The sequence below is a fragment of the Brienomyrus brachyistius genome, chromosome 23 (assembly GCF_023856365.1).
Source record: "Brienomyrus brachyistius isolate T26 chromosome 23, BBRACH_0.4, whole genome shotgun sequence".
In the NCBI taxonomy this organism is placed as follows: Eukaryota; Metazoa; Chordata; class Actinopteri; order Osteoglossiformes; family Mormyridae; genus Brienomyrus; species Brienomyrus brachyistius.
This window is the reverse complement of record NC_064555.1, coordinates 7460402-7476787: the sequence shown is the minus strand read 5'-3', so window position 1 is coordinate 7476787 and position 16386 is coordinate 7460402. Positions and strand designations below refer to the sequence as shown.

Here is a 16386-nt window from a genome sequence, read left to right as displayed (position 1 = left end):
CTACTGGAAACAGTAACTAAATGGCACAGTTGCTTCCTAAATAATTCAGTGCACATTAGATGTACATTTCGGTCACACCCAACCCAGTGTTATTCCATCATGGATCCTCTGGAGAGACTTTTACTGATGTTTATTTATTTATTTTTTTTCTTGCATGTAATGAGAAAGCAGAAAGTCTTCTTATCGCCAGTTACTACCCCCCCCGACTCATTTCAATAACAAGACCAACACTCCTGTTGATTACATATTGTACCTTTACTCTCCGAGCCAGTTATTACACCGAGACTTTTTTTATAGGGGAAAAAATGAAATTAAGCATTTCAAACAAGACACTACAGACTGTATACAGAATTTGTATAAAACCCTTCTGGACTGTTTGTAATAGAGAAACTGCATTATGTGTGGTGTTTTAAGTCATACTTTCATTCTGTGACACTGTGTACATCAGGGGTGTCAAACTCCAGTCCTGGGGGGCCGGAACCCTGCACAGTTTTTGGTTTAGCCTCGGTTAACACACGTGATTCAGCTCATTGTGCTAATTACAACGCGGCTCTGGAGCTGAATCATTTGTGGTAGAATAGGAAAGAACTAAAGCTACACAGGCCTCCGGCCCCCCAGGACTGTAGTTTGACACCCCTGGTATAAGGTACATCCTTATAGGTGTATGTACTGGTGTATTTCAGGGTAGCTCCCAAGACAGCTGTTGGGCACAACTGGCTTGAGACACTCCTGGCCACGGCGAATTATACTGGAAGCAGCGAGGTATCTTTGGAACAATCCAGAAAATATGGTGGCAGAACAAACACAAAAAATATCTGACACAGGACCAAAACAGACCCATGGGTCATCCTGCTGACAGGTGGCCCAAATGTCAACTGCTCTTGAGTTTAATGGGAAATATTTAAATATGAGAATTTGTGCCATTTCATCTTTAAATCTGCAGAATATTTGATGGGGTGGTACCATGTAGGCAGTGTGTATAACATCCTTTGCCATTCTAATTGAAACTTAATCTGATAACTCACTAAAATAAACTCAGTTAATATGCCAATTATGGGCACAAAGACACTCGTGTTAAATTTGCGGTGAAACACAGTGACTGCAAGGCTTTCGCGTACAATTCGCCAGCATGTCATGGTCAAATTCATACAAGTAGTGATCCCTGGCAGATTCGCTGCGAAGCGGTTAACGATGACAAATGATCATAGAACTGAATCATTATTTCATGCCGCAGACAAAAGTTTTTATTTGACACATACTCCAAGAGCTTTTCAATAGAAATGTTAGAAATTGAAATGGCTTTCTAAAACGCCGGACCCCTTGAAAGACCTTTAATCAGAAACCCCGTTCTGCTTATGAAAACAGCTACGAGTTTACCAGCGTTAAAGCCATTCATATGCAAAGTAATGCCTCCCCTGGTTTACCTCGACACTCCATTCGCCGACCGTTGAAGCACTTTTACATATCAGTGGCTGACGGCTCCTCAATCGCCTCCTAAGCAGGCGAGACGCAGGTGAAGGACTCGGGATTCGTACAGACCAGGCCGCATGCAGGTGGGCGGTGGGCCCTAACGATCCACCATTGCGGCTGACTTCACGCAAAGTTTGTGCTCTTAGCCAGGTACCACCAACCGGTTACGCTCATAACCCTCAGCTCTCGGTCTCACCCCAACCCTCTAAAACCTCGATTTTAAAAGCAGCAGAAGTTAGAGCAGAAACAGTCACCTCGGGAAAATCAGAATGCCGATATGCCAGGCACGCTGTAGACATTGAGATTCCCGGCACACTGTGCGGATACCGTCCTTTCCGCTAATACGCAAAGTGTGCCAACTACTCTGGGCACATTTACATTTCCAGATTATCTCGAGAAGTCTGTTCATGGCAGTGAATATTCATGCGATCGCAAGAAAGGACGTCTCCCCAACACACTGCATAATTTAAAAGAGCATTGATATCATGACTTTCGCACTATTCAAACTATTTTGTTCGATAAACTGACTTAATTTTTTATGTGAACGTTGCATGTGTTTTCAATAAAATTAAGACCAAGCAGTGCCATTATGGGATGTAGAACAATATTTGTTCACAAACATAGGCCTTTTATGTAATCTCTTAACAGAGTTGCTGCCCATCAAATTGTTCATTATGAATGACCTGCTCATTCAATATGTGAAAAACACATATTGTGAATGGTTAAGATTAAATGTTAAAAGATGGGCAGAAATCTCATCACCGTGATCATTAATTGTATTTCCATTCTACTGTACAATAAAGAAGTTGTTTTTCTGGTAATCCTTATCTAATCTCTCAGTATCCAAAAATGCAATCATTAATCAGACATACACATTGTTTTTACACATCACTGTTCTACAGGATGTTATCCTGTGATTCCTAAAAGCATTGATTCTGTATTATATTCTACTAAAAATGTAACACGTTCATAATACTGACTGAATGATCAGCCCGAATTCTTAACCAGCCTTTGTCTCACTTGCAAGAGACACAGGCCTTAAAAATCATCCAGTTTTAAAATGAAACATATTGATTCAATCCCAGTGTGAACTTCGCTGCCCTCCAAGGACAATAGCACAAAACCCACTAATGTATAATCACTGAAATGTCCTGTGACTCAAGTTGTTTTTGTTCCAGATTATAATAGACATGATGTAACTGCTGTCTTCTATACTCATTAAATGCATAGGATCAAAACTAATGATATCTACAGAGAGGGCCTTATTTAAAATGGTCATGGATAGTGGACAGTATAATTGGCCAAGACAAAGGACGATAAATCTCAAAATGTTTAGAACAAGGACGCTGCAACTATTACTGCGTATAGCTCCGAGCACAAATCATGTGAGTCAAAGCTTTAAGGTCCATGCAAATGGGCTCATCGTTTCTGTAAATGATCTTATTTCTCACAATACGGGCACTAACATGACAACCCCTTCTTTTTGTTTAACGATAAATTGTTTGCGTGCGGAAAAAAAAACATTTGAAGAGGAACGTCGTCAGTCTGTTTTACTCATAGTTTGTTTCCCCCCTTTTGGTAGTGGAGACTAAATGAACCCAAACAGGATCCCAAGAAGTTGACCTACATATGGCAAAAAGAAATAATTCATATCACAGAACCAGACAGCCGTTCCACACGTACTGAGAAAAAGCCTTTTGATTCAATCCTACGGCACTTCATGCAGCCCACATACGAGACAAGGAGACATGCACACTAAACACAGATTACAGGTACGCCCACTGGCAAGCAGGAGTGCATGCAGAACGGTCTCAGCGGCCCTCACACTCGCTTGCACGCTGCCACCCCGGAGAGAGACAAGGCGTCAAGGTTGGGCTCACCTCTGCAGATGGGCACGGGGAAGTCCCACACAGCAGCGTTGCCTGAGTTGGTAATGCAGGTGAGCTGTGGGTGTCCATCCAGCACATAGCCCGTCACACAGCTATAGCGGATCTTGTCCCCCACATTGAAGCGCGTCCCGTACAGGATTCCTTTGGGGGGGACGCCCGGGTTTCCACAGGAACTGCTCTGCAATTCTGCATGGGGGACAAGGAGGAAATCAGTATACAGGTGCTCTCCGGGTTACGGCGGCTACAATATTTACGATAAGCAAATGTTTTTCACTTTCAATACATTATTCAATAAATTGCATGATTTATTGAACACTTCCTTATAAAATAGGCTTTGTGTTCATGATTTTGTCCAGGCTAATGCAAGTATTCTAGGCATGTTTAAAGTAAGTTAGGCTAAGCTATCGTGTTTTTTAGGTTAGGTGTAACCCCATCATAACCTCGGGAGAGGTTGTATGACTATATTGTATGTCTGTAGATAGTGCACAGTATATACAACTTAAGAAACCATGATTAGACAAGGTCAGATAGGTGGCTGAGACAGAAATACGCGTGTTTCTCATATTTTTTAGCTCTGCTTTTTCAGATATTCACTTGATGCTGGTCCATGTTGATCCTTGTAGGCGCTGTCCCATTTTGTTAGTGCTTCACCCCCCCCCTTCCCTTCATGTGAATCAAGCCTTCTGTAGTGTCCCTCTGTCCCACCCTTGTTAGAAACCTCCGGCTAACAATCTGCCACAACACGGAATATTCCAGAGTGTCCGATAATCCAATAATACAAAGCAAGGGAGAGCTATATATATAGAGATGGAAAAAGCCCCCTGCAGAAAGCAGAGGAATACTCTGTGAAAAGGTGATTAGATATGCACGCCCTGCCTCACTATATAGCACACAGATCATATTTCCGGAGTTCAGAGCAGGAGGTATACAGCGGCCAGGAGCATGAATGTGGTGCGAGTGAGAAGCGTGCTTATGGTGATGGGTCTGAAGCGGTGAGTCAGGGAGACGGAGGAGGCCTGGGGGAGCAGCAGAGCGGCACGGCCGAAAAAAGGAAGCATCCAAGCCGCCAGTGGCCCTCTCAGCACTGTCCCTGTCACATGTCACCTAACCGACTCCGAGCCCAGAAGGGAGCAAGGAGTTATTGACACAGAAAGACCAAAGGACCAGCATGAGATCTCAGGCGGGCCATTAGGATACTGTGACCTGTTGCTAACGTCTTATGACGAATGAGAAAACGGACAGGCCTTTCACACGTACCGAGCCATACGGCACATTCGAGCTAAGAGTGCCTTACTAAGTAAGTTACTTAACTTACTAAGACAGACAAATTACATGTTTTTTGTTATATATAAATATGTACAATATATAAATGCATGCATATACCCACATACATACATACATACATACATACATATAAACATACACACACATATGTACAGTACCATTGATCTATCTATCTATCTATCTATCTATACTTGTGGGGTGCATAATAACTCATTAACCTGCACTATTCAGACACCTACTGTAGTAAGTCCCAGTGTGTCCATAGGAGGCAAACTACCACCCCCCCCCCCCCCCTCCCCTCCCCTCCCCTCCGGGACCGGAGGCCCCCAGCGCTGTCCTTCATGCAGTACAGCCATCCAGCTAAGTGCTACAAGCTGACAAACACGTGTGAGCTAACTCCAAGTCCTCCATTTCTCTAATGACTTCATTAGGGATCCTGAAGTACTGCCACAATCAGAATTATTAATTAAACTGCCACCTAAAACGCCCCTCTGCTTTAATGATATAGGATCCTTACTGCTTTCACTAATTACCTTTTCTTATTTAAAATGCACGAGAGATATGCATATTAACAGATATTGCATCAGGTACTAACTTGCATCAAGGATACAAAAAAAAAATTAGGCTATAATTACAAACCATGCAATTAAAAACTTAAATATTTATAAAGCAAAAAACAGATTCTTTGTCGAGGTAAGTGACTTGGAGGTTTGAATCTTACCAAAACATCATTTTCTATTTAGACTGTTGGAGAAGTCCTTTAATGAGTATATAATATGTCAGAGGAATGACAACAATAATTCATCAAAAACAAAAGATATTTGGGAGCCTAGAAGACTACATGCAATATGGCTACTAAGTATGAGCACTAGCCAGGCTGTGGGCATCGCAGCATGAGCACTGAGTCCTGCAGAGCTTGTTACTTTTTATTCCAACCAAGAAACAGGCCAGAGACAAGATGTCCCATTCATAAATGGGGCAGCATCTACACATGTATATACTTTAAATATAGAACCGTATTTTGAGTGCACTGTGGATGTTTCTCTCACACAATCCAGAACACCAAGAAGCCAGCAATACTGTAAACATATAAAACACGTTTTTCTACATATGTATATGAACGTGTGTGTGTGTACACAGCTGATATAAAGCGTAGGCATGCGTAAGGGCAGCTCAAACAGATCGTAGCAGAAGACTCTCTGTTTCGGGTACTGCAGTAGCAGACAGTAGGGGGCAATATTTCAAAACCTAAATAACTGCTGCACGACAGCCTGGTTCATCCACACACACATCACCGGCAAACCTTTTCACCATGACCGTCAGACTGCTGGCACAAGTATCAATTCAATACAGAACTGTAATTAAGCAATAAACATTTATACATATGACAAGATTAACTGACTATAATAACACTACTCTAAATATTATACGGTATACACAGCAGTTTATTTCCAAAAATGAGTGGGCATGTAACTGTTTGGTAATTATTAGTTATCATTTGCTATTTCCTAGGGCTGGGAATTGAGGTAATCAACCTTAGTGTAAGGAGTTATCCATGACAACAAGTGGGCTTTATTTATACGGATGATTTATTGTGCATATATATCTCATGAGCCGGGAGGCTCTGCAGTGGCCCTGGGCTGGGACTCCATGGTATTTTGCATTTGTATGGCAGTATGGCAGCTGTTTACCAGCCCCACTGCCAGCTGATAACCCAGTTATTGGACTCCAGGTATCCCAGCTGAGGCCTGGTTGGATGAATAGCTTTGTTAGGATTTTACAGGGTCAGCTGTGTGGATTCAGGGAGGCCAATGGGGCGGAGACGCAGCAAAAGTAAATGCACATTTATTTCTTTGCGTTTTTTTTTTTCCCGCTACTGCGGGTTTGAACTATTTTATTTTTCTTTAAGTGGCTTTGCCTCCATTTTGTTTGATGTTCTGCAATAACCCTGCAGTCCTGTGCCTCTGTTCCATTGGCCACAATCTGCCATGCAGTTCAACTGGAGGCAGACTGGAAAACGATGCAGGACCGTGAATGTGCGTTTAATGGCAGACGCAGAAAGACAGGACAAAATTAAACAGTGGGTATTCTAGCATTATGACACCTAAGCATCTAATTGATTAACATTTTTCCTGATTTAATTAAAGCATGGGGACACTAGTCATACAGGATAAGCAGTGGAGTGAGAAATGAGAAAATAGATGACAACATTTGATTTGTGCTGGGGTTTAACCCAAGGAGTAATCAAGTCAAAATGAAAAGCATAACCTCAAGTTTGTAAACAAGGTTCCATTAATACATTTTTGCATATGCAAATGACACGTTAATGCTTTCATAGCGACACAATGACGCTTCGTGTTTCTTTGAATTTTTACATTATCCTCTTAATTCCAAATTCAAAAATCATCATGCCGTGTCGCTGGTACAATAGGCTGGTCAGTGACTGAGCATTAACTGTGAAATAATGTATTTTACTTCATCCCCAGAAGCAATTGAATTATAATCTTGACTTCAAGGTAATTCCTTAGCTATTCATTTATGAGCAATGGTGTACATTCAATGCATTTCAGACTGCATTTTCTATCCCCTTTTATTGTATGTAAAGAAAGAATCCATCTACTGTTATAATTCTAGTTTGCTACAGGCCAGATACATTTTCAATTCCTGGCTAAAAATTCCAAAGAATATTTCCATTTTTTGCATTCTTTTTACGACGAACACCTTTTCATAATACATTTTTTATGACTAAGGATTCAAGTGCCTCAAATCAAGCCAATGACCATTTGCCATTGTTCCTTTGACAAAGTACTGTTCCGCCTCATGTAAAGATTACAGATCAGTAGGGGTTTTAATCTCAACTGCACAGCGATATCTAAAAGGTCCTTATCTTCCTACTTTCCCTAAGAGTACAGTAGCATAACCAAAACAGAAGCTGCTGTAATGTGGCGTAGAGCTGGCGTAAAAAAAGATCATCATCGTTTATAGGACGTGGAACAGAGAGTGATATGGTCTTGTTTTGGTTAATTTCATAACGTCACAATAGGGTCTTTATTAGAAGGTCCCTCTACAGAGGAACAGGTGAGAAATACAGTAGATTATTTCTTAGAAACTACACATATATGCAATATTTAGACCTGAAACACTTTGTATGCAGGGATGCCTTATGTGGTTATTTCACAGATACTAGGAGTGTTTTCTGCTATATTGTGCTCTTCTAGGAATTCCAGCATCTCTCAGTTCCTGCAGGCTTCTTGACCCAAAACCTTGAAGTAGCACAGAAGCCTGCATCCAATAAATTTTAAGGCATCTCAAAAGAGGGACCCAAGAATGAGCTGCACTCACTTATAATATTATGCCCTGAACTTCCATCTTCACAGCTCTCCACCAGAACGGAAAATAAAAAACGGAAATATGGACCCAAAACCAGAACAGGAGCAGTAATGAAACTCAGCCTGATTCTGTCTCACGACACGATGTGTTAAATACATAAAGAATTTAAAAATAGGCTTGTAGTAAAAAGTTCAACTGATCTAAAACCCAGAGAGTTTGAAACCTATTAGAAGTTTTCTAGCCAAAGAATGCAGATAAGATGAATTGTCAGTGATAATTCTGCTTCCGAAAAATCAAAAAACAAAAGAAAATAAATATTTTATCATCAGACAGCATGCAAAAGCACATTTAGTTTTTCTCATGGCGGTATATTACAGAAGATGTGATTCTACTACGTTTTCAGGTGTGTTATTTGTCTATGTGCTGCATTCATGAAGACGTACATTTTCAAGTCTCCACAAAGTATAGACGAAAACCTTCTAATCATTCATGGGCATCACGGAGAGCGACTCAACAATCAATATACCCACAGCACACCCTCTGATTGAAGAAAGATGTAACACCATCTGGTGCTGTGTGGCGCACTGAATTAGTGTTTTTGTGTAAGCAAAATGGTAATTATGCACACATATGCATGTAGAGTTCAATGGACTTGTATGGCGGGAAAAACGACAGTTGCTGATATTATGATACGCATCTGACAGGTTTTCCTTTGTTGTATTCTCAACAGATGAATGGGTGCCAGGCATTTGTAGCCAGGCAAAGAGTTCTTCCATTCAATAGCCTGTCTCATTACTCAATAATGGTGTGAGGATACATTCTCCTGGTATAATCTCGGCCTGCTCGTTCCATTAGACATCAGACAGACAATCTTACCATCTTTTTATTGTCACATACATCCGATAACTGCTTTCACAATAATTTTTCAGCCATCCCAAGGCCCTGTGTCCTGGTCATGACAGGTAAGAAGTACAGCGATGTACATCTGTAGCCAATCAACACTAAGTCAAGGAATCACACAAGGAAGAATTGCACAACATTCCTCTAGAAATGCCATCAACTTTTAATAGCTAGTCCATCTGTATTTTTTACCTTAGAAATCCATAGTGACCTGTCTGTTCCCATATTCAGTTTCTTCTTCAGCCAAAGAAGCTCTAACATAGTGACTTGAAGTAAGGAATAACACTGGAGCTGGAAAGCTGTGGATTGAACTAACGCCTCTATGAGTTCTCTTTTAAGAAGTTATCAAATATCTTGACTGCATAATGACTTGGTGTATTCATTTCATTAGTCTCCTCTCCCCCTTTGACCCAAAAATCTTTATGGTTTCACCATTTTGCTTCTCAGCCCTTTGAGGATCAAACAGTCACTATTAGTTTGCTTTTTCTGTGCAAAGCCACATTTTCGTTAGTCTTATTTTGATTGCTAGACAACATTTTTTGGCTTCAAAGAAAACCTGTTGTGACTAAAACGTAACTGCCCCCTAGATTTATTTTGCGGCATTCACAGTATGAGCGCCAAATATGTCAATCTGTAGTCCACAAGGGCTGTCCGTTACACAGTAAACAGCTCACTTTCCTACAAATGAGCCTGAAATGAAGCACTCCAATGACCTTGAGCTGATTTCAAAAAGGAAAGAGACTTTGAAAATCCTTATGTTCTTTCAGGTTTGCTTATCTATAGACAGCTGCCACCGCATCGGTCTTGGTCTACTGTCTCTCCTTGGATTTGCTTGCTGATAGCAGTAGGCCTTGGCTGGGTTTCCAAAAACAGGGCATTTTCCAGTCTAGGGTCCTGCTAATACTGGGTCTATTGATTGCATTTCTAGCCTGGGATGTAGACCTAAACGTGATTTGAGGGGTTTGGCAACCAAAGCCGCAGTCCCCTGTGAACGTGAGGCTTTTCTCTTTAATACCTGCTGCAGCGGCCATCCTGTTTTATTAACATTACATCACCTTATTTATTCACTTGGCAGCTGTCTCTAACTCGTGACCCGCAATACTTACAGTTTTTATGGCCTACGCATTCAGTAACTCATTGGTACAGCGGCACTTTACAAGAGCGATTGAGGCAGAGCAGCAGCTCAAGGGTATAACAGGAGTGTCCCAACTGAGACACAAATCCTCAGGCTTTCGGCGGCCGCACACCGAAGCATCGATCTCTTTTTTGAGCTATAATAATAATTTTTTAAATGAAGGAGCTCAGCATTAAATGTAAAAAGCACTCTCTCTCAGGCTCTATAAATTGTTACAGCTTTGATTTTGACCATCTTTTTCCCAACAAGGACATTTATAGGCAGATGTAAAAATAGCCCTCGATAGGAGCATTGGAACCAATGAGAGAACACCTAGTAAGATGCTGTGCAACTCTATCTATCAAAATGATCAGTATGAAGTGCTTCTGAGGTCATATGAGAAGAGGGCAGAGGGGTGAGAAAGTTGATCCGCCTATCGCTAATGCAAAGCCTCGAGATTGACAGTTTTGCAGCCCCTCCCACCCCTGGTGTACCCGCAGCAGCCCCCTCCAGCCCATCACCTCAACAGCCGCTCTCTGTCAGCCAGCCTGACATGGACCGACATGCCAGACACAAGGCTCATGCTAATGAATTGCACTGCGCAGACCAGTTAATAGGCTAATAAATCGGCTAATCAAGTGACCAGCAGCTGCGTGGCAAAACAGACGCAAGACAAAAGTGTTCCTTTGGAGTGAATACAAATGAGTGATTAACCCGTACCGAGAAAAGCTGGACACTGTACGACCACCAGCGGCAGGAATTTCTGAGGTCTACCACAGTGCATATTAGTGTTATAATTAGGGCTCTCTACTAAGAGGGCGAAGTGTTGTGGGTATCTGTGTTCACCTCAGCTTTCATCTCATCTAACCCCGAACATGAATCAGTCTCCTGTTAAGATACAGTATTATGGTACTGATAACACTGAGGGATTTATTCCTATCATATGGAAAACCGAAACTGACTCGTTTTCTGTCTGCTCCTTCGATAAAAATCCAGGGATTCTGCATTATTCCAGCCAGAATTCCTCTGCAGATCGTTTTTTTTTTTGCTTTGTTTTCCCGTCTCCGTCCGTAGTTTGTTTTACCCACTGAACTGATGCCATAATGGAGAGATTCTGGGCTTCTGCTGGATGCTTGCGGAGCGCCCCCCCCCCCCCCCCATCTGACAGACTATTTATTTGTCCTCAGACAAGCAATCACAAGCACAGCCCTTTACTGAGCAGGTGAGGCGTGGAGGGGTGAAATGTAAGCAGAGGATACATGAAAAGTGAGCCTTTCAGCCACGCTCTCAATCACATTTTATTGTTGAGACAGATGATAGGGCAAAAGAGAAGATGGGGGGGGGGGGGGGGTGACACTGGCATCCAGAGTTAAAAATAGAAAGTTCCATAATAGTTAAAGAATTGACATTTTAAGAGGGTGACCTATTCAATAGGGTTAACATGATGAGAAACAAATAAAATCGATTGAGTCTTTGTTGTACGTAACTTAGTCTGTAAAGCTATATTTTTCTGTATTATTAATGTAGAATATTCTTTTTTGAAAATATGAGCCAATACCATTCTAATATTGCTCATTACCGCTGTCAATTACATTGAATATAAAGACGGCTGCACACATATATACAAAAATTGGGATGCATCCAAGAAACAAAAAGCTATTATAAGTTTACAATGTGTCAACACTTTGATCAGATGGGCAAACTTGGGGCACTTTAACAAACAAACAAAAAAGTTACATGTGAAACAAGTTTAACCTCAAGAAAAGCCTCACAGGTGGATCTCATAAACACTGATGCAATTCGGACCAAGGCCCTTAATGTTATGGGGTAGAACACAAAGATCACAGTGCAACTCAATTGGGTATTGATTCCATACTTTAGTATGGAGGGCTGGTGGCAATCCATCTTATTTCCAGGCAACATGCTGCACGTTGATGAATGTGCACATCAGACATCCAGAAAAAGTAGCATAGACCAATGTTTCCCAACCCAGTCCTCGGAGACTCCCAGACAGTCCACATTTTTGCTCCCTCCAATGATCAGTTTAGGTAGCACTGGCATAAACATCACAGCAGCCCTGTTTTGATCTGAATCAAAGCGGTGGACATCCAGACTGTGTTAGCCAGCTCAAATGGCTTTCTATTAATATGGGTAGCACTTCTGTTGAGCACAATGCTGAACAATAACAAATCTACAGGTGCAAAAATTTGTGATGGCGGGGGGGAGGGGTAAGTCAAGTGACAACCATTGTTCATGTTGATTGGCTGCAGCTGAACTCCATTCAGTGTCTCTGCACTTTACTGTCTTTTGCTTTTATTTCAAAACCGACCACAGAGCTGGCCATCCAGACTCCAAAGTCCCCAGTGTTTGCATTTATTTTTTCTTCCTAGTTGAAACAACAATCTTGTGTCAATTTGTGGAAAATGGTTTCTTTTTGTCTGCCATTATAAGGAAATCCCCAATTGAAATTCAGGCCCATTCCTGATCCAACACCCTGTGTCATACAGACCAGATTTCCGAACAGTTCCTTATTAAAACAGGTTCTGCATTACGTTCAGAGCTATTGAATTAATATGCCAGCCAGCACACCACACTGTATACATACCCATAATGGAAGAAATGGCCGATTAACCATAACACATTTCACAAGCACATCTCCTTCCCACCAGCCTTGATTTTGCACTGAAATATCAAATAGTGCCAATACGTTTAATAGACATGCAATGGTCACAGGTCTCCCTGATTTGTCTTAAGAATAGCATTCCTTGCTTTTAACCCAAATAGCAAAGCAACTAGAATTCAAGTGCTCTCTTTCTGTCAGAATATGGCCTTTTAGGATATGCAGGTACGACTACTTGCAATTCCGGAACATTCGCAATTGCATTATAGGTTTTATGCACAGCAGGAGCTAGAAATGGAATACATTATTACATTATGCATTCATTTTTCTCCAGCATGCCCTTGCACAAAAGATTCAGAAGATGCAGCCAAGAGTTAGTCTATACATCTGTGCCAAACTTCATTGGAACCTTTGTCTGCCTTGTAAGTCCACGGCCCTGTCTGTGATGTTAGTTCCTCTTGTCTCTGGCAAGGACCGTCTGTCGAGCCACAGTGGTTTTAAATGGCACTTGATTTGGATAGCATTGTTGTCCGACCAGTTGCAGAATGCACTTGAAATGCATACTTATGTTGTAAGGATGATCCTTGGCTACAATGACAAGCTGAAACACAGCGAGATGCCCAGCTGGACCTTTTATAGTCAGGTGACAAGCAACTGAACGAGTGCAACTGATGGCATTAGTTTGGCAAAAGACTAAAACTCCTCAGAAAGGAACTGATGGCCATTATCAGTAACCAAATATTCAGGCAATCCAGCCCGGGCAACCAACGCATGCAAGATGTCCGCTGTTTTTGCAGATGTCCTGGCTAGGAGCACAGTGCTTTGGGCCATGTGAAGCGGGCATCAACCAGAAATAAGACCATTTTTATTCACAATGGGTCTGGCATAATGTGCTGCCAGAGGCTTGGGGGGCACTCCCACGGGTGAAGAAGAGCAGGCAGTGGTAGCTCCTGTGTGACAGTTGCTTCAGTTGGGATGAAAAAGAGAAGCGTGTGACATGGGAAAGGAGGAAGAATGAGGTGGGTTTTTCCATTTGTAGCTTCCGAGAAAGAGATAGGAATAGGGTTAACACAAAAACGACGGGAACATGAAACCAAGGGAGATACACAAGTAAGGGGAAAGGACTAAACTCCTACTTGGTTGCAGGAACTGGGGTCTTGGTAGGTTTACTGGCAAGTTTATGAAACATCTCTTGTACTAAGACAACAAGGAGCAGGTGGATTTGATTGGGCACTATGCCAGTCATCTGACTCTGCTGCCATCCTGAGTTAGCCATGCCTCTCCTCCCACATCTGCTGACAGCCACAGTATGCCCTGTATGTCTTCAATCTGGTGATCAATTACAAGACACTGGGTCGTCATCGTTCTTTATCAAATAGAGCACAGTTTTTCTTAGCTGCAGTTAAAGCTGTTGATGTAAAGCTGATTATGATTGGTTCATTTCTCCATCAGCCGTTTTATGGGACAGCCTGGATCGGCGAGGCATCATAGGAGAGCCTCACAGGCAAGCTGGGGCAAAGTGAGTGAGTACTTTGTCAGATGTGACTAATGACTCCCTCTTCAAAAGTACGATCTCACTCCATGCACCAGTTTCGCTGTCCTTGTTACGAGAAATGTGTTGAGCGAGATTAAGGCCTGAGAAACTTAGGAGGGATTTATGGCAATCGTTGACTATTGGGCGACATTCATGCGGCAGTTTTGGTGTACTCTGCGATCATCATTCTTAGCTCAAATAAATTTGCTTTTGTGCTTGTGCGCACTCTATTCAAATCTGTGGGCTTGTGAAATGCTTATTGTCATCAGCGTCAGTGACAATTATGTCATTATGGCTTGACCATGCTAGTGTATTTCTGTGACTGACAGCATATTTTTGTAACTGAAAAATTACCCACATATTCTTGGGAAATCCACTACTTCCAAAATAAGCAGTGTGACATCAGTCCTGGATGTTCGCTTTCTGGCTCTTAATAAAGCAGCAGTGGTCATGATGAAGTCTATCCATAGGTCAAGGGGATTGTTACTTTCAAGTCTCCACATATGTGGCCCGAGCCTTTTTTCATTCATGTCACACCTGTTCTCCTATATTCCTAAATATCAGATGAAGGTTTTTTGTGACTCCCTATATCTTCAAAGGGGCATCTTTCAACTGTGATTTCCTTGTTTTGGATGTCCTTCTTTTCTATCATGAAAGATATTTTGCCAGTTAATATAAATGTGCTTTGGTCATTCACACCACATACTAAAGGGAACCTTCTTTATATAATATAACTTCCGTGTTACGCTTGACTTTTAGCACAAGTTTACATACCCAAGTAGCTCTCTCACCTGTGTTTTTGAAGTCTCCTCTTAGAGGTAGGCATCAGATACAATGAGGGAAAAATGACGACTCCCTGACAAGCCAGATCCAATGTCTAACTCAATTGTCAGTGAAACTCCCACAACCTCAGAGGTAATTATTCACCTTCCAGCCACTCTGAAAGAGGAAAGTTCACAGCGAGCCAACCAGGAACCGGAGGGGGGGGGGGGGTCTTCGTTTCTTTGACCTGGCATGGATTTTTGTTCTTCTTCTTAGCTCCATTTGGGAGCTGAACACGGAGCTTTGTTCTTCACAGCTCTGAACGTGTCCTTGCTCCTGACGCCGTTTGCACTCTCTCTGTCAACTAGCGACCACCTGTGGTGCGGGAACCAGCCGTGGTGCAGGAACCAGCCGTGGTGCCTCCTCCTTACCCCGACCTTGTTTTTCAAATGTTTCAAACGATGGAGCCCCTGTGTGATTTTTGATGCAATGCATCTTTCTCGGCATTTCCCACTGAACCATTGGTCTTATCCGCACATTTCTATCACATAAGCTAACATAAGGTATAATGGCTCAGCACTATAGCCTCACAAGTCTGCAGTTATAGGATCTGTATACCTATAGCTTGCCCATAACTGTGTGCATGTCCTGCGATGGTCTAGCATTCCGTTTAGGATACCCTACTTACATCGTGCTTCCCCAAACAGGCTCCAGGATCACCTCACCATTAACGCAGCAGCTGAATCTCTATTTTTATCATTTTTCTTCAAATTAGCATTTTCGACATATTGACATATTAACTTTACTACTCTCACTTTCACCTGTAAAGAACTTTGCGCAAAGATGTAAAGATGTCACAGGATTTGAACCAGCAACCATCCAGTTGCTGGAACAGATCCTTAGGCTCAGAGCCACCACTCCGTCCTGAACAATAGGAAAGAACATTTAAAACACGAGTAAACCATGGAAATAATTTTTAAAATGCGGTGTAATTATTAATTTTGTTTTATTAAACTAAAGTCATTTACGATACTGATGGAAATTTGTGATTTGGTGATTATATAACTGCTCAGATTGTGGTGAAGAAATTTCCTCTTCTCAGAAGGTTATAGGTTAAGTCTCAGTTTCATAAGTACTGAATAGCTATAGTACATATCGAGCTATATAAAGAAGAAAAACAGTATGGTCCAAATTGCAGCATCCTGCTAAAAAATGGATAATTGACATATGCACCCATGCATGTCTGAATGCACATTCACTGAATATTCCAAATAGTCTTTGTTGCCTCGCCTCCTTTCTGACCCCACTACATACAAATACTTCGACAGAAATGCGTGAAGAAAGAGCATGTAGCAGGCTTACGCAGCTCCCTGGGGACGCACTATTTACTCTACAGTCATTTTAATGACTTTGTTCACTTTGCTGCACATTTACTGTCACGAATCTCCATCTCCTTCAAAAGGAGCAGACAGTTTCTCCCGCA

The 16386-nt window shown here is 41.9% G+C and overlaps 1 protein-coding gene across 1 annotated transcript in view; it reads right to left on the bottom strand.

Moving 5' to 3' along the window:
- The window catches only part of csmd3b (CUB and Sushi multiple domains 3b), a 421904-nt gene that overhangs the window by 242139 nt on the left and 163379 nt on the right, over positions 1-16386 (bottom strand). The window contains exon 5 of the mRNA XM_048993485.1: positions 3351-3545. Within this exon, the coding sequence (XP_048849442.1) occupies positions 3351-3545 (195 nt within the window). The remainder of the gene's footprint in view (positions 1-3350; positions 3546-16386) is intronic.